General features: G+C 41.4%; 1 protein-coding gene across 2 annotated transcripts in view; it reads right to left on the bottom strand.

Moving 5' to 3' along the window:
• Nucleotides 1–25,914, bottom strand: part of rad51b (RAD51 paralog B) — an 87,080-nt gene that overhangs the window by 20,728 nt on the left and 40,438 nt on the right. For both annotated transcript variants that reach the window (XM_036148770.1, XM_036148769.1), the window contains exons 4-7: nt 14,078–14,195; nt 13,897–13,988; nt 13,719–13,813; nt 13,379–13,492 (exon numbers count right to left, since the gene is read on the bottom strand). In XM_036148770.1, the coding sequence (XP_036004663.1) occupies nt 13,379–13,492; nt 13,719–13,813; nt 13,897–13,988; nt 14,078–14,195 (419 nt within the window). The remainder of the gene's footprint in view (nt 1–13,378; nt 13,493–13,718; nt 13,814–13,896; nt 13,989–14,077; nt 14,196–25,914) is intronic.

Raw genomic sequence — 25,914 nt, forward strand, 5'->3', positions numbered from 1 at the left:
ACATGAAATATTCCCTGCATAAATTATAGTAAAGTTTCTTGCATGTATAAATCAAGCGAAGCACTATGGCGAATGTGGTAAGGCTCTGCTTGTGAAAGTAATATCTCTTGGGCTCTTTTTGGCATTAAGACAACAATTCGTATTGCCACATTGCCAGACAGGACACTATTTAAAAAAAATAAATAGAGGAATAGCCAATAATTGCGCTGAACTACAAAGTTTAAAATGTCGGTGGGGAGTCTGCGCGACGCATGATACAGCCAAGTGTGCAGCCGCCTTTAATGTTTCTAAGCCGAGTTGTCACTCCTTTACTTTCAGCTCAGTCACCTGCACCGCTCAGAGTAGGGAATTATTTTTACCGGCCGTCTTAAATATTTCTGCGTTTTCTAAATGGACCCAGTTGCTGAGGATGGCTGCACTAAATATTCCCAAGGAGTTGGGAGCGCTAAGCATCTTCTGGTCATGAAGACGTCAGTGGAGTCTGTTCTGACTGGGGAACATGGGGCATGCAAGAGAAATGCTTATAAATGACCAGGTAGTTCTCCCCGACACAATTTGTATCACTTGCATCGGGAGCGCGGAATTCAAAGGGATAAATGCATCCTTTTTTCTTTTGTAACACAACAGAAAAAGGACGCATTCGTTTTCACGTGATGCCCCGATTACTTCAATATACGAGAACATTTGCGTCATACAAATATGAGGCTGATAACGTGTTTAAACTTTTTTTTCCCCCTCATGCAGGGAGCATTTAAAATTATGTGGACACTACAATGGGAAAGTAGGAGAGGAAAGGAAGAACAAGAGAAAAAAAAGAGAAAAGGTGAAAGAAAGGGGAGATAAAAGGGAGAGAATGATAATTATTTATTAAACTTGATTATTAGAAGCCAGAGGTCACCAACCTTTTTGAAACAGAGCTCCTTAATTGGTACCATTTCATACGGAGGGCTACCTGTACTGACCTTTGAACTACAGAGTTCGTTCTCACCTTATATTTACATAATATGAACATGTTTTTAATGCTTGTGTCATCTTTAAATAAAAAATAAAAAAAAATAAAGTATGACAAAAATTGGAAGAGCAACTTAAAAAATAACACTTTAGATGCAGCTCACTGGAAGTAGGAAGGAAGACTGCCAGGTGGCTGTTAGAATTATTCTTACTATGTCTACATATTTTATGTTATTTACTATTTTCATTGTCTTTATCATATATATTTACTCTTTACTACTAAGAAGTTTTAAGGTTTTAGATCTCTCTCTTATAGTTGCAGAAGGCCTGCAGAAAGCAGAGAAATATGTTGTGACTATGATAAGTGTTTTTATGAACTCTATTCAGCCATCTGGAGTGCTGCTTGGTTTTATCTCGAAGGTCACATTTATTTTGCTTATCCCTACTCCTTAGCTTGACAATGGAACCAGGGATCCCTTTTCCTAATAAATAGAGAGGGGGCGACGGATTTGCTTCAGATCGGATTTGGAGATCTGTATTAAGTATCTCCGTTCGATCTCCTTGCAAGATTATTTGAAAACCAACTTCATTGTTGTCTCTCCTTCTTGTGTTGTTAATGAATGTTTTAGGTGTTTTAACCTGACATTTAATTGGTCCTTCGAGCCGGAGCCCAACATACAGGAGGATTTCCTCTGGGTGAGGTGAACCGGGTGAAAAGTCAGTGACCACTGCATTCAGATCCTTTTTCAAGGGCCTAGTCCATCTCGCCTCCGGGTTTCTGACTGTTGACGGGAAGTCCGAGGGAGGATTGACAGCAGTGGTGAGTGGATTTGTTTTTTAAAGGTGTAAATGAATAACTGAGGGGTATTGCGCATAGAAGGGATAACGGAGTCCGAGAAAGTCTGTGATAACAAACCCTATCATTCTTGGCACTGATAGGTACACTAAGGGGTAACAGAGCCCGAAAGGTCTGTGTAGAGAAAAAACGAAATAGGTTAATGGCGTCCAGAGAATAGGCCGTGTAATTCGAGGGTAGGGTGGCAGTGTCCTACAAAATTAAAGTCTGCATTGTGTGTTTGTGTGTATGACTGGAAAATTAAATACCACTAGGTATTTTCTTTTCATTTAAAAACAGTGGGATTGAAAGTAACAAGCCTTGTGGAGGTCTAGCAAGAATTCTCCACTCGAAAGAGTTGAAGTCAGAATTACCACAACAGGTATTTTATTGTTACCCCACGGTGTAAAAATTCCAGCCTATAGAACACCCTATGTGTTACAGGACTGGACTTAATTTATAAAAATGGGAAAGGGACAAAGAAAAACGTTGAAACAGCTCCAGAGTAAAGACTGGAAATTCACTGAACATCGGGACCCTGATAAAATAAAACCTTTAGCTTCATGGGTAAAAGAATACAATGCAGGTTTAAGGGGTGATTCAACAAACAAAAATAGCTAAAATTCCAGGAAGGTATTATTAATAAATGAAGAGATTTAAAAGGGGATCCCACAGAAACAATTTGGGAGTCTTTGAAAATACACCGGTAAGACAAGGAGGTATTTAAAGGTCCCATAGAAAAAAGAAAAGAAAAACAAAGTGTCGCAGAAGACTCTTTTCGCGCAAGCTGTCTGTCTGATATGATTTTGTTTTTGTTATATCTTGTCCAACGTAATGTGTCCTTTAATGGGATCATTGCATGAAAGGAGAGAATGTTTGAGTACACAGCGCTTGGGAGTGTGTGCGTGTGTGTGCGCGAGTGAGTCTGTGTGTGTAAATCTGAGAGTATGTGTGTGCGTATGTGTGGCTCAGAATAGCGTCTGAGTGGAGAGATTTACAGTGGAAAAGTACTGTGTGGAGTTGATGTTCGTGAAGGGAGAATTTGGCCAGAATAGTGGTGAAAAGTTATTATAGTTGATATTTGGCAGGGGATTAAACATTTCTTTCACACAACTGAAAAAGAAAGAAAAATATATTTTTTTGTACAAGCATAGCTTTAACTAGTGTCATTTATTGCAAAATTGCATATTAAGATTACCAAATGAGCTTTAATACTTTCAGTAATAAAAAGATAAAATACAAGATTAATTGAAATTAAAAAAAATAATAGTTTGACAGCCCTAGTTTAGAGATAATACACCAGACTTATATCTGGTTGAAAATAGAAAAGCGAAAATTGAATAAAAGTAATAAAAAAAGGAAACAGAAACGGAACTAAAAGGGCGTTGCACCGGGGAAGCGTTTACATGGGGGAACGGACTAGACACTTCCGTTGTGGATAAAAGTGTTCTGAACTGCTAATAGCGACGTATAACTTTCAAAAATGGATAAGCATCCAGGTGTCTGCAAGACAAAGAGTTGCACCCTTGCGGGGCTGAAGCGTAAAACCGCATGTTGACGAAACATTTGGGGGTCGTAGCCAGCAAACCTCTCCACTTTTTAAACTAAGCGGGAACTAACACGTTGAAAACATCTTTCGGCGTTGCCATAGATGTTTTGAAAAATATAAAAAAAAAACACAGATCTGTGTAAGATAGTGAAAAAACAGGCCTTCGTCTGTTTGGTTTTTCTGAATGTCATCGTTCCTATGTAACTGTATGTATGTATCTATTTAACTAAACGTTTGTCTGGGTGAACTAATTCAGTTCAAATTATAAATCATGGTTTCAAAGATGTTCATTTGTTTTGGGAGAACTGCAGCTCCCTAGTTCAAATAACATTTTTATGCATGAACTATGTTAACTAAAAACTAAAGAAGGAAAAAAAGACACTTCAATAACAAAGTTTTTTTCCACATTAAATATCCGGGCCAAATTCAATTGATACACGGAGAGATTAACATGGCTTAAACGAAAATATTTCAGCTTTGTTAGAAAATTGTAACTGGTAATGAGCTGCACATAAAAGCTTGTTGGGTTTACTCCACTACAGAATTAGGCAGTGACCCCATCATTTGTTTGAGCCCTAAAGTAATATAAACTCACTGAGATCTTATTGCTTATAACAATAGTGATTCATCACAAACCAGTCCATTTCAAAGAAGTTCAGAAATACATGATCTTTGATTTAAATAGATGTTTGTGCTTTGAACAAACCTGTATGGAACTAAATATGAATTGCTTTTCTAAGGGTTTTCTATTCATTTATTTTTTACTTGGAATTTGAATGCAACTAATGAGAAATTTTGAAAAGCGTCAAAATATCAGAAGGCCACGTTACACGCGTCAACAGTTACAAAATCATCTGATGTTATTAGTTATGCTGAACTGAGGTGAACCTCAGAGAGACAGTATAACCTGAGAAGGACAATAGATATGAAAAACAAATCTGACCATGATGTAAACATCTGAATGTTATGGCAAGGCTGGGTCTGTGTGTTCTGGCCTGGGGGCACGAAAACTATGTCAGAGGGGAAAAAGAAAATAAAGCCAGCTTCTGAAGGGTTAAATTCTAATTCTAATCTTGGTTTGTTTTGGGTAGCCTTCTCAATGTGCTGAATTATGGGGAAAACTCTTATCATTTATAGAGAAACACTAGAAGCTCAAAAACTAAAAGGGAACAATCATTGCTTTAAAGTTTCACCCTTGACCAATTAGGTTTGATAAGGTATATATAAATAAAAGTATTACTAACAGCAAATACACATGGTCAAAGGGCCAGAAGGATATCAAAAAGGTTTGTAATAAGTCAAAAACCTATGTCATATTGGAAAAGACATAATTGTGCTCCTTGGAAAACAATTTTGTTTTAGTTTTTTTTGGTTCATTTCTTTCGTTTTTTTTGTTTTCTTTCTTTTGGAGGTGTTTTGAACAGAGTTTCAAAGAAAAGGTAAAGAATAGAAACCTTCCCAGGATCAGAGAAAAAAAAAGGGAAAAACATCACGTCAAAGGGACACTAAGGGGACCAGGGTTTTAACTGCATGCTATTAACACTCTTGTTTTTCTCTGAGTTATTGCTTTCAGATTAAAGGAGACGCCACCTTTCTGCCAACAGAAGACTCTGAAAAGACAGTGCTAGCAGTGCGGTAAGGAGTTATAATCAAATTTGGACACTAAATTATACTTAGTTTTAACCAAGTTATGCCAGATCTTCCAGCAGGAAAGGTGGCGTCTTAAAGATGTTTGTTGCTTTCTGCTATTAACAGCTCTATCTTTCTGCTTCTTTTTCTTTGCAAAGAAACCTGGTCAATATGATAGGAATGTGCTAACATAGAGATTTAGTTTCATTTTAGACATTCTCAGATGCGAGAGAATGCAGAAACAGTGCAGCAGTGCCATGGGGGCTGATCCTTGGGACCAGGACTAAAGGTGATGTCATTGACTTCAGCCTGATCCAGTTTTGAGTTTTATTTTGTTGCTGAAAACAGAAAGCTTCGGAGAACCTCAACCCTTCCTGACCAGGCACTCAGAATACATAGATCATATATCAGATTGCAGAGGCTTAGACAAATAGGAACGCAGAGACGCGTTCTTCCAAGAACTTCTTAATCAAAATCCTTAATCCTCAGTTTAAGAAGATAAATAAATAAATAATCACAATGTACACAATGTAAGGTTTACTTTATTTTAGGATTAATTTGGGAACTAATTCTGATTTGCTTAAGTAGCTTTGGTTGTTCAACAATGTTAGAACATTTTCAAAAAACTCCTGTTCTCTCCTGCTCTCTGCTTTGTTTTGTGTTGTAGAGCCTTGGCATCCTTGAACAGTAACAGTATGGTATAAATATTTTGTCTTTTCTGTGCAGAACAGCACCTCACTTAAAAAAAAAAGTAGAGAGAGAGGGAAAAGCTTTCACATGGAAAGGCTTTCTTTTTCTCAGTTGGGTTTTCAAAATAATTGGGAAATGACATGAAACGAATATGTTGATGAAATTATGTTGCAGAGAACTTCAACTGTCAGACAACAACAGTTAAGACACACATTAAAAGCATTCTGTTAAGAATTATTATGAATTTACTGCATATACATTTGAACTTAAAGATTACTATTTTAATTAATAATTAAATTGCAGAATTCTGAAAGCTAAATAATTGTGCACAGAAATATCTTGAATGTGAAAGTGCTTGGAGGATGTTTTAATAAATGACACATGAAAGGGGTTTTGATAAGAACACTAATTACACCTTGTTTCTGTTCTCCAGTGGAAACAAGGACTCGTGTCTGCAGACCATCTTCACAAAGTGTTTTATTAGAGAGAAATGCAAAATAAAATGCTCAGTGCCCATCCAGAACTGAAAACTTATTACCATCCAGCTCAATCATCCAGCCTAAGAGGAGGAACCAAGAAGAGGACTGGGGATGAAGAAGCCAGAGAACTCTGATTCCTTATTCTTCAATGGGAGGAGTTGCCTGAAGAGACCCTAAGCGCAATTAGATTATTTTCTGCCTTGTGCCTGAATGGCCTGAAGGCTTCCTTAACTTTGCGTTCTTGACGTTTAGAACTCTTCTCATATTCTGTTGCTGTTTGTTTAACTGCTCTGTTCCACTGACTCACATGTTTGATTTTTTTGTGTTATGAGATCTAAACTTTAATATTACATCATGTTGATCAATATGGTTTTATGGTAAAAAATGGAAACTGTTTGCTTCAGACACACAAAGATCTATGGTTTATGCACCTTTTGATTTGATATAGGAAGAACCAGGATCGAATTGGCTCTAAAGATCCTTTAATATTAGCTGGTAATGATAACACATAGATTCAATACAGGGTTTCCAGGCTCAGATTGGCCGAGAGCAGATCTCCCTGGGAGGGGGGCCTTGCCAGTTTTTACTGCCCCCTAGGGGTAGCTTTTTCTGGGGTTCCCCTGCCCGCACTGAACCTCTCCTGCCTTTGCTCCTGGTGTTGTAAGTTTGGAGTGGTGGATTATTGTCCATCGTAGGGGTGAGTGGAGAAAGGAGTAGGAGGGTATTCAGGGTGGGGAAGAGTAGACGGATTCGACCTTGGTTACTGAACAGGTTTTAGCTTATCTAGTCTAATGTAATTTCAAAATAATGTGCGCATAGGTACCTAAAACAGGCCTTACCTAATTAGATGAATCCTAAATTGTAGACAAAAGCTAAATCTTTAATCTTGTGTGTTAAAGCTCTATGAAGCATTCCTGTTGGTCAGTACTAAAAGTTCCAGCACTACCCGGTTCCAACACGGGAACCCTTTGGGTCCCACTTTACGAGTTTACAGAAATGGTTCCTCTGTGCTTTGTTCACATTTTCAAGTGATGGGTCATCTTGTTTTGTCTTGATGTTGACGACGCCATCATCAAAAAAAAAAAAAAAAAAAAAAAGAGAGGAATGTTATAACAATTATTTTTCTGAAGTCACTATGGCCTCACACCACTTGGACATAGGAGGCCTGGAGACCTGATGTCTCTGTATAAGATCCACTGTTTGCTGAGTGCAAGGCCAAATGCTGCAGCTGCTGAGGAATACTGATTGTTTACGATAGACTGTCTTTGTTTTGTCTAATGGGAAGGCCACAGTGCAGTATTAGGGGAAGCCCGAAAAGTGAGACAGACAGAGACAGGGCAGACGCAGACTGCAGCGGAACCGTGGGGTGCAATTACTTTCCAACTATGTGAATCTCTGCTCTGTTTCTCAATAAAAGTGCTGGAACGTCATACCACCGTCTCGTCATTTAGTAAAGATGGGATTCCACCCAAAACTCCCATAACACGGGCGTACTCAACGCCAAAGGGAAGGAACGGGCGCACGACAGCGCCAGAGGGAAAGAACGGGCGCACGACAGCGCCAAAAGGAAGGAACGGGCGCACCACAGCACCAGAGGGAAGGACGGGCGCACCACAACGCCAGAGGGAAGGACGGGCACACCACAATGCCAGAGGGAAGAACGGGCGTACGACAACGCCAGAGGGAAGAACGGACGTACGACAACGCCAGAGGGAAGAACAGGCGTATGACAACGCCAGAGGGAAAAACAAGCGTACTGAAAACACCAGGGCTCAAAACACACGCTGGAGCACGACTGGCATACAGAAACGCCAGGGGAACCCGCCGGGGCGTGCGGGAAACGCCGGGGCTTGGGAAAGAGAACGCCGGGCGTGAGGGAAACGCCAGGGCACAAGGAAAGCAGGAACTAAAAACGCCAGGGAACAAGAACGGAGGGCGTACTAACACGCCGGGGAACCGAGGGCGTCCTAAGACGTCGGGGAACCACGAATCAGAGGGCATCCTAACATGCCGGGGAACCAAGAGTCAGAGGGCGTCCTAACACGCCGGGGAACCGAGAAACAGAGGGCGTCCTAATACGCCCGAGAACCAAGAAACCCAAGACAGAAGGCATTCTAACACGCCAGAGGACCAAGAAGTCTAAACGCCAGGAACAAGGAGGCGTTCTAACACGCCGGGGAACCAAGAGGTCTAAATTCTATAAGACAGAGGAACAAGGAGGCCAAAAACAAACTAAGGAAGCTCGAACTAGCCAAAGCTACAGAGCGTGAAACAGCTCATAATCAGGGGTCAGAAGTCTAAACAAGCGCTAGGACCTAAGGAGTGCTGGAACCTAAGGAGCGCTGGGACCAAAATAAAGAATCAAACCAAGAACCAGAAAATAAAGGCAAGACTAGAAAACTAGGTCAGGGATAACACCACAAAGAAAAACTACAGCAAAAAACAGTCAGTCAAGTCAAAACAAAATACTAAAGCAGAACTATGAGACTAAAGCTAAACTAGAAATTAAGGCAAAACAAGAAAACTAGGACATGAACAAGTACACTAACGTGAAGAGCAGAGAACTAAAGCTATAATGAGAAAGCAAAGCAAAGCTAGAAAACTAAGGCAAAATCTAGAACCCTAAAACAGAGCAGGAAAAAACAAAAGCAAAACAGAGACAAAAAACTCTAAGAAAACAAAGAACCCCCTAAATAATTCTAAACTGAGAAATTCTAAATCACTCAAAACTAAAGCCGAGCTTTAACAAAATAAAAAAGAAAGCACTGGCCTTAAGGGCGCAGGCAAAGACGGCTGCTAAGCCGCAAAGAGTCCTGGACGAGGCAGGCGGCGGAGCAGCATCGCCCGACTAAAACCTCGAGGGGGGCGGCCCCGACGAGGCCGAACCTGATGGCACAGTTAACTCAGTTGGCGAATCTGGCCGGACAGGAAAGTCCCAGGCGAGCATCGTGGAGGACGGCCCCAGCGAGGCAAAGTCCAGCGGCTCGGAGTCTGCAGTCGTCGGCTTTGGCCGAACAGGAAAGTCAAAGGCGGGCGCCGTGGTGGACGGCCCCGACGAGGCAAAGTCAAGCGGCTTGGAGTCCGCAATCTGCAGCTCCAGCCGAACAGGAAAATCAAAGGCGGGCGCCGTGGTGGACGGCCCCGACGAGGCAAAGTCAAGCCGCTTGGAGTCCGCAACCTGCAGCTTCGGCCGAACAGGACAGTCAGAGGCGGTCGACCCTGGCCAGACGAACAAGGAGCGGGAGTTACATCACCTGAGGACCCGGACTGGTGCGAAGCGACTCCCTCGGCGACTTTGAGCTAACGCGGCGCACCTCCGTCGGCAGTTTCGGACGGCGGCGAAATGAAATCCTTTGACGGCTTCAGAGAGTGACGCCGGGCAACAGGCTTCAGCGGAAGCTGAGATTGGAGACGGATCCTCCTGGACCCGCTCGGGGGACTTGGGCGGAGGCAGAGCAGCTCTCACGGAGGCCTCGGGCTGAGGCAGAGCGGCTCCCACAGAGGCCTCGGGCTGAGGCAAAGCGGCTCCCACATAGGCCTCGGGCTGAGGCAAAGCGGCTCCCACATAGGCCTCGGGCTGAGGCAAAGCGGCTCCCACATAGGCCTCGGGCTGAGGCAAAGCGGCTCCCACATAGGCCTCGGGCTGAGGCAAAGCGGCTCCCACATAGGCCTCGGGCTGAGGCAAAGCGGCTCCCACATAGGCCTCGGGCTGAGGCAAAGCGGCTCCCACATAGGCCTCGGGCTGAGGCAAAGCGGCTCCCACATAGGCCTCGGGCTCATCCTCGTCGGCCGGCGGATCTATTTTCTTGGCGGCCGGCAGAGCGGAGCCTTCAGCGGCCGGCAGAGCGGAGCCTTCAGCGGCCGGCAGAGCGGAGCCTTCAGCGGCCGGCAGAGCGGAACTTACGGCGGCCGGCAGAGCGGAGCTTACGGTGGCCGGCAGAGTGGAGCCTCCAGCGGCCGGCAGAGCGGAGCTTACGGTGGCCGGCAGAGCAGAGCCTTCGGCGGCCGGCAGAGCGGAGTTTTCGGGTGGAGGCGGAACCATCTCCTCGGCTACCTCGGACGCTGCCGGACTACAGGCTTCAGTGGGCGGGTCCTCCTGAACCCCCTCACGGGACTTGAGCGGAAGCGAGTCCTCGGAGGCCTTAATGCGTCGGAGTGCCCGGCGTCCTAGCCGGGAGGAGCCAGACAGGGAAACAGAGGCTGTCAGAGGGGTGGCCGCAGGCCCACGGGGAAGAAGGTCGTCCCGGTCACCGTAATAGAAGCTCCACAGTTGGTCCTCCTCGACGTGTGGGGCTCTGATGGACGGAACGTTGAGCTTTACTCGGGGGGCCAGCTGCGAGTCATAGAGGGGGTGACCTAGGCGATGAATGGATCTGCGGCTTCTCTTCTCGTGCTCTGGGGTAGCGGCAATAACGCCCACGTAGAACACCTGGGGAGTGGAGTCGGCCTTGATCGGCGGCGCAGGGTCCCGGGCAGAAGCCATCCTGGCGTACCTCTCTCTCCTCAGGCGTTCGCACATGTCCAGGTATGTGCGGCTCTCCGGGGTGTCAGCCCCTGCAGGTAAGTCCCATGTGGTGTCTGAGTTCATCTTTGGCTGGTCCGTAATGTCAGGATTTGTTTAACGATGAACTCAGAACACACACACACACACACACACACACACACAGGACAAAAGTTTGAGAGGTTTATTTTAAGGGTAGATGACGATGAGAGATGTAACCAGAAATGCCGAAATACAGAGGCTCAGGGGTGCAGGTGACGGCAGGAGCTGACAGCCTGGGGAGAGAGTCCAAGGAAGCTGGAAGGCTTGACACTGAGCAGAGTCTTTTCAGAGTGGCTAATCGGGTTGGCAGTACTCAGGAGACACCAGGACTAAGGCAGAGCTTCTCCAGGAACTAGGAGCATAATATAAAGTCTTTCAGAGTGACTGGCAGGACTGACCTTAAATGAGAAGGCAAAAAACCGAGGACTGGCATGGAGAGGGTGTAGGACGATGATAGAAGAACGATGACGGACCAGCACTAAAGTGAGGCAGAGGGAGGTTTAAATAGGAAGACTAACAGGTGAAATGCATCTGACTGAATAATTACTAACAGGTGTGACTGACTGCAAGGAGAGTGAAGTGAAGGCTGAGTGGAAGGGAAGGAGGAAACTAAAATTTAACAAACTAAAACCAAAACAAGGTGGAAAAACTGAGAATAATAGTAAACCAAAGCCGAATCAAAACTAAACCATGACAACTGTGTCAACAAATTTTGTAAGATATCTGGGTATAAGGTAAATTACGGAAAATCAGAAATAATGCCTTTAAATGCCTGTGACCAGGGAGAACCAACTTTCATCAAGCCATTTCAATGGGCTCCTACAGGATTAAAATATCTAGGAATACGCATTACACCTAGAACTAGCCAGCTGTACTCTGAAAACATCAATTCTATTATTACTCATATTAAGGATAAGTTGGTGAGAAGGTGGAAGCTCCCCATATCTTTTTTGGGGAGAGTTAACCTTATTAAGATATTAATTCTCCCTAAGTTAATTTATCCAGTGTCTATGCTGTTTTTGTTTATTGACTCTAAAGATTTAGCTGGAATCAATAAAGCAATATCAGAATTTATCTACCTAAAATAAAATTGAGGTCTTGCAACTTCCCAGAACTTTGGGTGGATGGGGCCTGCCCGAGGTTGAGAACTATGTACTGTCTTTACATGCAAGAATTATTTCACCGTGGGCTGCCCAAAAACACTCTAATCCATGGTTTGAGATTGAGGGAAAGGAGATCAACTGCACATTTTCACGGTGGTTTTATTCTCATTACTTTCAGTACATGAAAGATAAGGTCGAAAACATCACAAAGTGTGATTTGTGTGCTACACCAAAAGAACTGTAGACCTCACAAAACAGTACAAGTAATACAAAAAAACCCCACACAAACATTCAACGATGTCACGGTAACCGAAACTATATTTTACCACATTTAATCTAAAAGGCAGAGGGATGTTTACAGCTTCAGTACTGGGCTCTCATACACAATAACGGCCCGTTCATTCCTTACAGACAATAAGTAGGACCAACTGCGTACACCCATTCAGGGGCGTGCGCAGTATGACATCAGTGTTCCATTCATCACATTTGTGGAGAAGATCATACTATAATGCAGAAGTGTTCTAGTTGACACATCTTCCCCTAATCAGTCATTCTGTCCAATATAAGTATGTCAGACTCTGTGCCTTCAGAGTCTGTTGTCTATCTGTAATTTCCATGGTAACCAACTTTGCAGTCCAGTCTCTGTAATCTCACAATCCCTGACAAGAGAACATCTATTTTTATGGAACTTCACAACCAACTTTGGAAGTTCTGATTAGCAAGAATATAAAGTATATTCTGAGATTAAAGTCCCTCTGATACTGTTTAAGTGACTGAGTGTAACTGCAGATTTGCCACATTCAACATGGCGGACGCTCTGACACATCCGCAGCATTGGCAGAACCCACACAATGAGGCGTCTACGTTAATAATATCTATGGTAAGGAACAAAAAATTCACAGGTCTTGTCCAGCTTTGGGGCTACTATGCCTGAATAAAATTCCACCAGATTTAATTAATTTATCGGATATCTATTATCAGAAAAATTTACCCATCGGGCTGATAAAAAAACTCCACCAAATTGGCCGATATTTTATCGTTCTGATAAATATCATGCACCCTACAGGTTAACATCTAAGTTTTGTGAAAGTAAATATAGATTATTATTGATGAGGTAGAATACTTCTGTAAAAGAAAAAAACATTTTGTATTCACCAAGTAGATTCAGAGGTGCTAATGACTTAAAAAGAGTAATGTACAGTATTTTCTCTTTTCAATCTTGTGTATAAGCTGTAAACTTCTCAGTTATTTTATGTTAGAATGCTGTGACATACATAAGGAATTTTGCTAACAGTAACTCAAAAGTAACTCAGTGTAGTGTAAACCTTTTGAGACCATATGTTATAAAAATATATTACCTTTTTTAAAGCTGTGACTAGTAATCTCAAATCTATTACAATTTCAAAGTCACTTGTCCAACACTGCTAATCACACATTTTACCATCCGTAAAATGTGTGATTAGCAGTATTTTGCACATTAGGTTACCGTTAAAACTTTTTTTTGGTCATATTCAGAGTATTGTGTTTGCTTTTTTGTATGTCACACAGTAGTATTCTGTGAAATTACATTCTAAAATACAATGAATGGTAGAGACAAACCTGGACTCAGCCATCATGGCAGAAGCTTGATACAGCAGCTGAGTCTGATGGTCAGTATTGAACGCACGAGCGTAGGCCACATTGTCCAACACATCGCTGCCTACAAGCCCATACCTAATTTCCACAAAGGAAAGCATTTTCATTTGTGAAAAAACAAACAAAACAAAAAACAACAAGGTTTAAAACTATTCTATAATTTCAAAATGCATAGCAAATCAAGACCTAGCAAGATCAGCAATTTTTTTAGGGATGGGGAATAAATAACAATTCGATAGTAATTATGTTTAAAGGTTAGATTTGAAGAATTGCCATGAAATGAAGGTGAAAAATGTAGCCTAACCTCTCAGCTACAGCGAGCAGTCTCTCTGGTCTGAAAGTTCCCTCTGTGTCGATGTACATTGCTTTACCTTCTCCACCTCCCTGATCAATAGGCAGCTATAGACATAGGAACACGCGCTTCTGTAAGAACAGCTTTTCACACATTATTAGTTTCAATTCTTGGTGACATGTGACACTACCTGACAGGTAACAGCAAGTGTGTGGCAAAGCTGGGTCTTTCCAGTCCGAAACTCTCCAAACATTTCTGTGATGGAGCCTGTCTCGATCCCACCTGCACAGGAACAAAAACTTGTATAACATGGTATATTTCCCTTCTGGTAGTATATAAGTCACTGTTTAAAGTCAGAAAATGTGGCACACCCTGCAACAATTTGTCCAGCTCCTTGGAGCCTGTAGAGATCTGGATGATTTCTGCTCTCCTCTGGTGGAACTCTGTAGCTGTGGTGAAGCCCATTGGCACCAGTTTGGCAGCTTCTGCCTACCAGGCAAGAAAGCAAAGTATGTACAATTAATTGCAATTAATTTGAATAGAAATATCCTTAATTGGCCCACAGCGGGAAAATTCAGGTGCACCCGTATCAAATAAGGGGAGAAGGGGGCTACTACTACTACTATAATGTACAGTTATCAATAATGTGCAAATGGTTTGATGGGCTCATTTTGTAAACACTACTCTGGAGATGTACAAAACCCTTTTCAGCCCCAGCCCCAAGGGATGGAGGGGTACCAAAGCCCCCTAAAATATGCATTCATTTACAATATTGAGTACAATGCTCATATTAGTTTTGCTGAAACTCCATACATGACTGCTTAGGAAATGCATCTTAAGAAAAAAAATAGCACAGGGGTCTCCCTTTAAGAAACGGTCCAAAGAGAGACCAAAAAGTGTTTCAATTACACTTTTGAGTACAAAACTGAAATTCATTTTATGATATACTCTCATACCACCTTGCTTAAAAATGTAACTTAAGAAATTATAATCAATGGCGCTTAAGCTTAAGAAGGGGTTAATCACCCCTGGGGTCAAAAATAGGTCAAATTACACTTTTGAGTACAACACTGAAATTCAGAGAAGCGAGGCATCTCATGTTAATGACTGTAATGTTTCTAAGTGAGGAAAAATAACCTTAAGGGTTCTGCTCTTTATAAAGGGTCGATAACATGCAAAAATTGAGTACCAATACACTATTGAATACGCATTATTTGAAATTCATGCCTTTAGAATGTTCTTATTATTTTCCCATCTACAAAAGTGGAACCAAAGACACAATTTCGCCCGGATTTTTTTTCTTAGAAACTAAGTATATATTTAGTCAAGCTGTTCAAAATAGTAAGCAGACTATAGGTACAACTTTCTTAAGTTTCATAGAGATAGGTTTAAGTAATTCAGTGTCAAAGGGTCCACATCTGGATACTGACTAAAGAAATCCTTTGATCTCAATCAAGATTTATGACCAGCTACTGAAGTGTGAACTTTGACTCCTTTTCATCTGTTTATTTATTTACATTTTGATATAATGAATACAATGCAGAGCCCTACCAAGTTTCCATGCATTTGCAGGATGATATTATACTACTTCGTTCATAAGGAATGAAAAAACGTCCACTGGAAATTGCTGAGGAGAGCATCCCTTACCAGGAAACATTCGCTTCATTGGCAGAAGGACAAGTAGAGGAAGCAGCCTGTGATGTGCTCAAGGAATATAGTGCAAAGCTCTATGGTGCAAAAGATAAAGTACCACTCAACAGACACAGATTCACCGTCTTTGACAAATTGTTTGGCCCGCAGAAGGGTAAGCTGCCATTAGCAAAACTCACAGGTGTTGATTCTAGCAGCATCCCACTTTGTGAGAATGTCATCACACAGAAGATTCATCGGAGCAACTTTGATGCTATGACATGGCATGCAGCCTGTGACAGGGAAATCCCAAAGGTTCCTCAACAAGGATGGGAACTTGTAGATGGAGCATATCGTCTAGCAATTAGCGGGTTGCCGGTTCGATCCCCCGCATTGTCTCTGTTGTTGTGTCCTTGGGCAAGACACTTCACCCACATTGCCTGCTGGCGGTGGTCAGAGGGCCCAGTGGCGCCGGTGCATGGCAGCCTTGCCTCTGTCAGCCTGCCCCAGGGCAGCTGTAGCTACTTACATAGCTCACCACCGTCAGGGTGTGAATGGGTGAATGACTGAAATGTAGTCTAAAGCGCTTTGGAGGTCGTCAAGACTAGTTAAAGCGCTATACAAGTACAAGCCATTTACCATTTTGTATGGTTCACTGGTCCTTAAATTCCTGACAGAGAGATGTTGTTGATGACAACGATGATGATAACTGTACGATGACTGACCACGACTCAGACAAAGACTGCTATGAGTGACTCGGACAGCATTCCTAATGAAGACTCTGAATGAAAATTGTATAATACAACAATAATTTGAGTAGCTTGTTATATTAAGCTAATGTAAAGCCTTGCATTTCATAGTAAAACTAACAAATATCTTTGACATCCATTTCCTTGGTATGCTACTTTACAAAACAGAATTACAGAATTCTCCAAAGAGTACAGCATAAATGAAAAATTTGTATACTGTTTACAGCTGTATCACTTTGACTGTACTTGATGGAGTTTTCTTAATAAGCCAGAATAAATTATACGGGTATTTTAAGTTCCATTTCATAGATGGAGAATGAATTTCAAAATACGTATTCAATAGTGTATTAGTACTAAATTTTTGCATGTTATCGACCCTTTATAAAGAGCAGAACCCTTAAGGTTATTTTTCCTCACTTAGAAACATTACAGTCATTAACATGAGATGCCTCGCTTCTCTGAATTTCAGTGTTGTACTCAAAAGTGTAATTTGACCTATTTTTGACCCCAGGGGTGATTAACCCCTTCTTAAGCTTAAGTGCCATTGATTATCATTTCTTAAGTTACATTTTTAAGCAAGGTGGTATGAGACTATATTATAGAGTGAATTTCAGTTTTGTACTCAAAAGTGTAATTGAAACCCTTTTTGGTCTCCCTTTGGACCGTTTCTTAAAGGGAGACCCCTGTGCTATTTTTTTCTTAAGATGCATTTTCCTAAGCAGTCATGTATGGAGTTTCAGCAAAACTAATATGAGCCTTGTACTCAACATTGTAAATTAATGCATGTTTTAGGGGGCTTTGGTACCCCTCCATCCCTTGGGGCCGGGGCTGACATGCTTAAGAAAAGGGTTTTGTACATCTCCAGAGTAGTGTTTACAAAATGAGCCCATCAAACCTTTTGTACTTAATTGTGTAAATGAACCCAGGCTAGCTCCCTGACTAGTAGATAAAGTGAGAAAAATAAGTATTTGAACACCCTGCGACTTTGCAAGTTCTCCCACTTAGAAATCATGGAGGGGTCTGAAATTGTAATCTTAGGTCCAGTTGTTGTCGGACCTGAACTAAACCCCCTCCTCCATTCTTCTCTATTTTGGGTAAAAGTTCATAATAGCTAGGGTTCTAAAGACATCTGAATCTAACATGTATTACCCTGCTTAGAGTTCCTGTGAGACCTTTTCAGCTAAATAAGTAGGACATGATCGATATACTAACCACCTCACTCTTTTTCAGTAGACAAGTTGGGCAACCTAGTAGCCTGAGGCCACCCATTTCCTGTCCACTGCCCTAGTTAACGGTGGCTCCTACTTTTACACAATGGCACTTGTTATTGGATCAGTTTTTAGTGACTTAAAAGTTCCAAAGGGTGGTGTTGTTTATGTTTTTCTACAGGCAGGGATGGGCAGTATTTCTAATACAAGTATTTGAAATATGTATTTCAAACACAAAATACTATTTTGTAATTTGTATTTTATTGAGATGATGAAATAAAAGTATTGAGATACTTTCTGTGAGTCAGTCTGTGATGACATGTAACTATCTATGAATTGTGGCACCTTTACAATTAAGTCTCTGTGATACCACTCTCGGCCACTCGGGAATGTTAGCACTGTTTCACACTTGCTATGGGCACATTGCACGATCAACACAAAACGCACGGTGCTGCATATTAGATTAAGTCAGGTATCTTCTACTTGGTGCTTTGTCCGGACCAGTCAAGGAAGTTGTTTCAAAGCAAGGTGAGCAAGCAAATTTACCTAGTTTATTTCAGTAACACATTTATTCTCAACCATGAATCACTCTTTTAATCACATGTTCCTGTTCAATGTAACATTCAGTGTTTGTAAGGCTAGGCTATTTAACTTTTGAATGTTAGCTGCTAACTAACTCTCTGTGTTAGTTTCACTGTCGTTGATTTCACCAGTGAACATTCAAAGAATCACTTTTGTAAAGTTATTATGTTACACGGATTCCTTTTCTTTCATGTAATTAGCCTATAGCCTACATATGATTTTTGTATCTCATTGTCAATATGTGTGCAGCTGTAGCACCACAGGTGACCTTCTCCACCACTTGTGGTAGGCTAGTTTTGGCTCATACTAGTGTTGGCCGTTTTAAATTTACTTTTTCTTAGAAATGTACCTAAATAATGTTCTACTGTTGACTGTATGTAGCCTACACAATATCAGTGTTGGGAGTAATGCAGTAAAAAAATTATTTAATTAGGCTACAGCAGGGGTTTTCAAATTCATTGAATGTGAGCCTCCCCTTCGAATAGGTAAAGAAATCCCCCCCCCCCATCCACAAACCTACCCCACACAGGTCCCTGCAGTAAATGCATCTTTCTTTTGTGTTCCTGGAATGCTGTGTTTCAAAAACAACAGATAGCCCAATACATGTTTTTTTTGTATTTATTTTAACAAAGTACATTCATAAAAAAGGTTGATTCATAAAATATCCATCCTACATGCTACTTTTACTGAAACATTACAGACAGAGGGCCTAGTTTTAAAATGTAACTGTCATTAGAGCGCAAGTTGCGAGCGCAGAAACAGCCGAGCGAGCGCACAGCTGGTGCTGAATGCGGAATGAGCATGTGCGCGCGAGCAGAGATGGAACTAAGCGCGAGGACAGTGGGTTAAGCGTGCGCCAGAGCGGTTTTGAGCGTTGAGAGTTGTCTCACTGCGCGCTTGGATTGGTTCCTGCGCGTTCAAAGAGAAGGCACAAATATCGCTACATAGTTTCACAGAGTTGAGCAGCAGCGTCTTCTTTCTTCTTGCGCCTCCCCTGTGACTCTTTGGCGCCCCCAGGGAGGCGCGCCTCAGTAATGTAAGGCATTAACTATACAATTTCAGTAATATTTTACAATTCTTAGTAACTCAAGTTACTTTGCTTTTTAATCCAAAATTGAGAAATGCTTAATTGGTACCAGAGAAGATTATCCAAGAATTAAAAAAAAGTCATCTATGCTGGTCCTGGAATTTGATTGCCCTGTTTCGATGAATGTAGAAAGGGAGTTTGAGTTATCTCTGCCATTCATGCAACAGATCTAACATGGCTATACTTCTCATTTCAAGCAGTGAGAATAACTAAAATTTGGCTTTTACAGACAAAGATCTTAGCCATTATTCTCAAACTATTTGCATTAAGTCTACACAACTCTAAGTGGAAGAAAAGGCAACGATTACTATGGCTGTATTTTATTAGAATAAGTTGTGAATTACCTTTGGCCTTTGGGGCCTATATTGTCCCATGAGCAATAACTGCAACCCTTATATTGTTATTTTGTTAGCTTTAAGCCTAGCTCAGTCATTATGCCATACCACATCACCTCCTGCCGTGTAATGAGCTGCATTGAACACATGAAGAAATCCATGTTTCCTGTTACTTTGATGAAAGTAATGTAAACATAGTGTAATGGCTTGCAATTCAAAGACAGTAATATTGTAATGTAACAAATTATGGTTGAATCTGGGCAAGTAGAGGGCAGAACATGAGAACTAGGGCACTTCTTTTGATCCACAGTTTAGACAAGGTAAGGTTACACTGCACAAAGCTTACAATTTGAGTTCACATAATTACATTGCAACATTTTGCGATTTTCCTTTCTTTTTTTGTTTTACGGTATTAAGGTGACAACCAGATTTTTTATTTTTACTTTTTTTGGTATTTTCAATTTTCAATTCAATTCAATTCAATTTTATTTATATAGAGCCAAATCATGAAACATGTCATCTCAAGGCACTTTACAAAGTCAAATTCAATCATATTATACAGATTGGGTCAGATTATACAGATTGGTCAAAAATGTCCTATATAAGGAAACCAGTTGATTGCATCAAAGTCCCGACAAGCAGCATTCACTCCTGGGGAAGCGTAGAGCCACCGGGAGAGTCGTCTGCATTGTACATGGCTTTGCTGCAATCCCTCATAATGAGCAAGCAAGAAGCGACAGTGGGAAGAAAAACTCCCCATTAACGGGAAGGAAAACCTCCGGCAGAACCGGGCTCAGTATGAACGGTCATCTGCCTCGACCAACCGGGGGTTACAGAAGACAGAGCAGAGACACAACAAGAGAGACAAAGAAGCACAAATTGATCTAATCTGTTCTACATTAGATGGTAGTAGCGGGTGAGCCGTCTTCTCTAGATGATGTCACAGTTAACAGAACGCTAGACCAGGTGTACCTACTATGAAGATAAAAGAGAGAGAACAGAAAGTTAAAGCAGAAATGACGACACACAATGCATAATTGAAGAACAGTAGAACTCTAAAGAGTGAGAAAAGATTAGTCTTAAAAGTAGACAGGGTGTCTGCCTCACAGACAAAAACTGGGAGTTGGTTCCACAGGAGAGGAGCCTGATAGCTAAAGGATCTGCCTCCCATTCTACTTTTAGAGACTCTAGGAACCACCAGCAGACCTGCAGTCTGAGAGCAAAGTGCTTTGTTATGAACATACGGGGTAATCAGAGCTCTGATATATGATGGAGCTTGATTATTAAGGGCTTTATACGTTAGAAGAAGAATTTTAAATTCTATTCTTGATTTAACAGGAAGCCAATGAAGGGAAGCTAAAATTGGAGAAATTATGAACCCGCTTGTTGATTTTCATCAAAACTCTTGCTGCAGCATTTTGGATCAGCTGAAGACTTCGAACTGCATTTTGTGGACTTCCTGATAGTAAAGAATTACAATAGTCCAGCCTTGAAGTAACAAATGCATGGACCAGTTTTTCAGCATCACTCCTGGACAGAATGTTTCTAATTTTGGCGATATTCCGGAGGTGAAAAAATGAAACTCTGGAAACCTGTTTAATATGGGATTTAAATGACATGTCTTGGTCAAAAATAACACCAAGATTTTTTACTTTATTACAAGAGGCCAAGTTAATGCCACCCAGATTAAGTGATTGGTTAAGAAGTTTATTTTTTGAGGACTCTGGCCCAAAGATTACAACTTCGGTCTTGTCAGAATTTAGATGCAGGAAATTTAAAGTCATCCAGCTTTTGATGTCATCAAGATATGACTGCAGTCAAAGTAATTGATTGGATTCATCAGGATTTATGGATAAATATAGCTGAGTATCATCAGCATAACAGTGGAAATTAATCCCATGCTGTCTGATAATTTTGCCGATCGGAAGCATATATATAGTAAAGAGAATTGGTCCAAGGACTGAACCCTGTGGTACTCCACAGGTGACCCTAGAGTTTGAGGAAGATTTATTATTAACATGAACAAACTGGAATCTGTCCGATAGATAAGATTTAAACCAGCCTAATGCTTTCCCCTTGATCCCTACAGTATGTTCAAGTCTTTGTAGGAGAATATTGTGATCAACTGTATCAAATGCAGCACTGAGATCTAACAGGACAAGTACAGACACAAGTCCATTATCTGAGGCCATGAGAATATCATTAGTGACCTTCACCAGAGCTGTTTCAGTGCTATGATGAGCTCTGAAGCCTGACTGAAACTCCTCAAGTAGGCCATTGCTTTGTAAATGTTCACAAAGTTGATTAGCAACTACTTTCTCAAGAATTTTAGATAAGAAAAGAAGATTAGATATAGGTCTGTAGTTTACTAACTCATCTTGATCAAGAGAAGGTTTCTTAAGTAAAGGTTTAATAACAGCTACTTTAAAAACCTGTGGTACATATCCATTTACTAAGGATAGATTAATCATGTCTAAAATAGTGCCACTGATCAAAGGGAATATCTCCTTAAACAACTTGGTTGGGATTGGGTCTAACATACAGGTAGAAGGTTTAGATGAAGCTAAAATTTTAGATAGCTCAGAAAGCTCTGCTGCTTCTAAACAGTTCAAACACTGCACAGGTTCTAAAGATTCCTCCAATGCTGCCTCACTTACTGAGGACAAGGTAATCATGTTTGGGAGGATGCCAATTATTTTATTTTTAATGGCATCGATTTTATTTATGAAGAATCCCATAAAATCGTTGCTACTAAGAGCTAAGGGAATGGATGGATCAACAGAGCTGTGGCTCTGGGTAAGTTTGGCAACTGTACTAAAGAGAAATCTAGGATTATTTTTATTCTCTTCAATTAATGATGAAAAATATGCTGCTCTAACTCTGCGAAGGGTCTTGTTATACAACAATAGACTGTCCCTCCAGATTAAGTAGGATTCCTCTTGGTGTGTAGAGCACCATTTTCTCTCCAATTTCCTAACATTGTGCTTCAAGGAACGCAGCTCGGAATTAAACCAGGGAGCCAGCTTCCTGTGATTAATCACCTTCTTTTTCAAGGTAGCTACATTGTCTAATGCAGAACGCAATGAGGAAGTCACATTGTTAGCAAAGGTATCGATTTGTGAATGGGAAGAAACAGCATTGCTGCCATCTACAGGGCATTTCTGCAATACTGAGGATATTAAAAAGGGGACAGACTCTTTAAGTTTTGATACAGCATTATTCGATAAAGATCTACTATAATGGAACCCTCTTTTGGGGGTGGAGAACTCAGTTAGATTAAACTCAAATGTTATTAAAAATGATCAGACAGGACAGGGTTGTGAGAGAATACTGTTAATTCTTCACAATCAATGCCATATGTCAGAACAAGGTCTAAAGTATGGAGCCGAGAGTGCGTCGGTTTATGCAAATTTTGAGCAAAACCAATTGAATCTAGGATAGTTTTAAAGGCTACACTAAGGTTATCACATTCAGTGTCAACATGGATGTTAAAATCACCCACTATAATAACCTTATCTGTATTTAACACCAAATCAGATAAGAAATCTGACATTTGTATTTTGTATTTATATTGATCAAGGTTGTGCACTGTGGTAGTTATGGTGTTAAATCACTTAAAATGTTAAAATGCTTACCAGTTTAAATAAATCATCCATTTGGATTGTTTGTCTTTGAGTTATTGTCACTGATTCATAGTGGACAATCTATTCCACCAATAGAGTAAATAAGTATACTTAAGGAAGGGCTTCTTGAGTTACCGAACATTTCTCAGGGCAGAGGTTTATATTGGGTGTCTAACATATATGCATATCTAGCATATCTGTTGACTAACTATTGAAGGAGTCTCTTGCTTTCAGATGTTTTTCCAGACAGTGTACAAGTGAAGGGATAGAAGAAAAAGGCTTTTAGAATGAAGTATTTTTTAGTATTTTGAAAATACAAAAATACAATATTTTATTTTGATACATTTTTTGCCTTCTGTATTTTGTAGTTTATTTTGATAAATTTTTAAGGTGGGTATTTGGTATTTTATTTCTGAAAATACATTTTGATGTATTTGTGCCCATCCCTGTCTACAGGTAACCTTTAAAGACCTCCTAAATAATTTTAGAACCATGTACCATGTTTATTTTACAACCATTAAAGAGCTCAATAAATGTTGACTCAATAATTCAATGTACACAAAACCTAATTTTATATGCTTCTTTATTTAGTAAGCTTTTAAGAGGGAAATAGTAACAGCATTGTTAATCAGCTACAGCAATCACAAGTTGAAATTTAACCACTGCCCTAACTCTAAATTAAGACTGATTACAAAAATGTTCAGGAGAGGCTTTTGAATTTAGAGAATAAAACTGACCCATATCGCAGATGAAATCCCAAAGTGTCTCTGATTTCTGGGTGAAGGAGTTGTTCAGATGAAAAACTCTAGATGGCAACACTAATGTCCAGATAATGTCCTGCTCGCTAAGACTCGAAGTTTGTGTCTCCGCCCCGACAACATGGGCTGAGGTTCATCTTTTTGGTTTGACAAGTTGTTTCAACTTCAGCTCTGACATCCGGTGGGTGAAACCCCCATCTCTGGAATATTAAGGTTGTTTTCATCGACCAGTTCAAAACCACAGCAGCACTTCTAACCAACTCCGCAGATCACATTGGCCCCGAATTGTAGAAGAAACACGGAGAAAGGGCATTGGACTCAGCCTCGCTGGTTCTCAGAGACAAGGGGTTCGGTGGTCATCCTTTGGCCAGCTGATCTTCTGTCTTGGGTCTTTTTTCCTCTTTTCTTCTGTTCCGTATAACGCGTCTTCCTTGATGAGAACTGAGCACCGAACACCCAAATCATCTCACTTTTGTGTTTGTTGAAAACCGTTGATTGGGAGTTGCGGAACCTCCAAAAGTTAATGTTGCAACAGGGAACGACCAGCTACAATCACAGGTTTGTTCCTCTTTTTCCGAGCCGATTCGTGACAAACAACAGGCCCCTTCCTCTTTATTCGGGCTGATTTGTGACAACCAGCAGGGTTCTACGAGTAATCCATCACCCCTCTTTCAACTTTTACTGGTCAAACCCAAGATTGCTCCACAGCCTTCACTGAACATGTTCAAAACATACTTCTTTTCAGCCTAACACGTCTACTTTATTGAATACAATCATTCTTATTTTATTTCATTTGTTCAGTACATAAGTCCTTAAGACTTTAATAAAATGAAAACAATCAATCAAATCATACAGTTTCAGAGCTTTTATGTCATCTGTTTTTCTTAGTATATTTAATGTCCAAATTATCTATCAATTTATGAATAACATAAAATATGGACGAGCTCACCACACCACCGATTGTGGCAACCTGACAGTGCATGTCCTGTGTGAGAGAAATAATATAAAAATAAAAGAAATCCATAAATCACAATGTATAATTTTTTTAAATAATTTATTTGTGTGTTACTGGTGCAAATAAGTATTTGAACAGCTGCCAATCAGCAAAAATTCTGGCCCTCAAAAACCTGTTAGTCCGTCTCTAAAAAGTCCACATCAGATCTGTTGAGTAGGACAAGATGTTGTTGTCCCAATAGATACCTAAGGCACCGACGAGACACTATGGCCATCAAGTGGGTGATGGCATTCCTTGGGTTCTCAAGTGGGCGCCCTCCTTCATGGGTGTTTCGCTGATAGGCCCACGACACCTCCAGAGAGCTCAGCAGTGAATCCCAGCGTTCCAGGTTCACTCCCATCAACCATCACACACTTGAGCCCCAGGCCAGGTCCTTCCTCTTGGTCCACAGCCACTGGCTCCCCTTTTCAGTGGCCTTGGAGAGGTCCTTGTTTGCCTGCCTGTGGGCCTTCCCTCACACCCCCATCTCCCTGAGTAGCCTAGATGTTGAGCTGGCTATGAATCCCCTGCAGCCTACTTCCACCGGGCGTACCTTCACATTCCACCCTTGATGTTGGGCTTCTGCTGCAAGATTGGTGTATCTCAGCTTCTTCCGCTCATAGGCTTCCTCTATGGCACCCTCCCAGGGTACCGTAAGCTCAATGATGTACACCAGCTTGAGTGAGGAAGACCACAGAACGAGTCTGGACGCAGGTTGGTGGATGCAATTTTCGGTGGAAAGCACAGCTTTTTGTCCAGGTCTGCCAGCATTTTCCAGTCCTGTGCTCTGCCCAGCTACCCAATGTCAGCCCTACTGGTGATGGTGAAGCTGGCTTGACCCTCTCGGACAAAAAGTGTTGGCTGCCAGTGGGATGGAGGCGGGGGGAGCGCATTTGCACTCATCCGCATGCATTCCAGCACTGCTGCAAGACTTCTGAGCACCTGGTTGTGTCGCCAGGTGTAGCAACCTTGGGTAAGGCTGGTCTTGCATCCCACTAAGATGTGCTTTAGTGTTGCTGGGCTTGGGCACAAGGAGCATGTGGGGTTGTCGCCATACCATTGGCTTAGGTTTGCAGGTGACGGTAAAACATAAGCAGCTCTGATGGTAAAGCTTGCCCTGAATACCTCCATCTCCCTTTCCAGGAGAGCTTTCTTTTCTCAACTCCTTCCCATGCCATCCACTGCCCTTGCTTCGCCTGTGCCATGGCTTGTTTGCGCCTTGCTGCTTCCTCTTCCCGCCGTA

This window comes from Fundulus heteroclitus, chromosome 16 (genome assembly GCF_011125445.2).
Source record: "Fundulus heteroclitus isolate FHET01 chromosome 16, MU-UCD_Fhet_4.1, whole genome shotgun sequence".
Taxonomy (NCBI): domain Eukaryota; kingdom Metazoa; phylum Chordata; class Actinopteri; order Cyprinodontiformes; family Fundulidae; genus Fundulus; species Fundulus heteroclitus.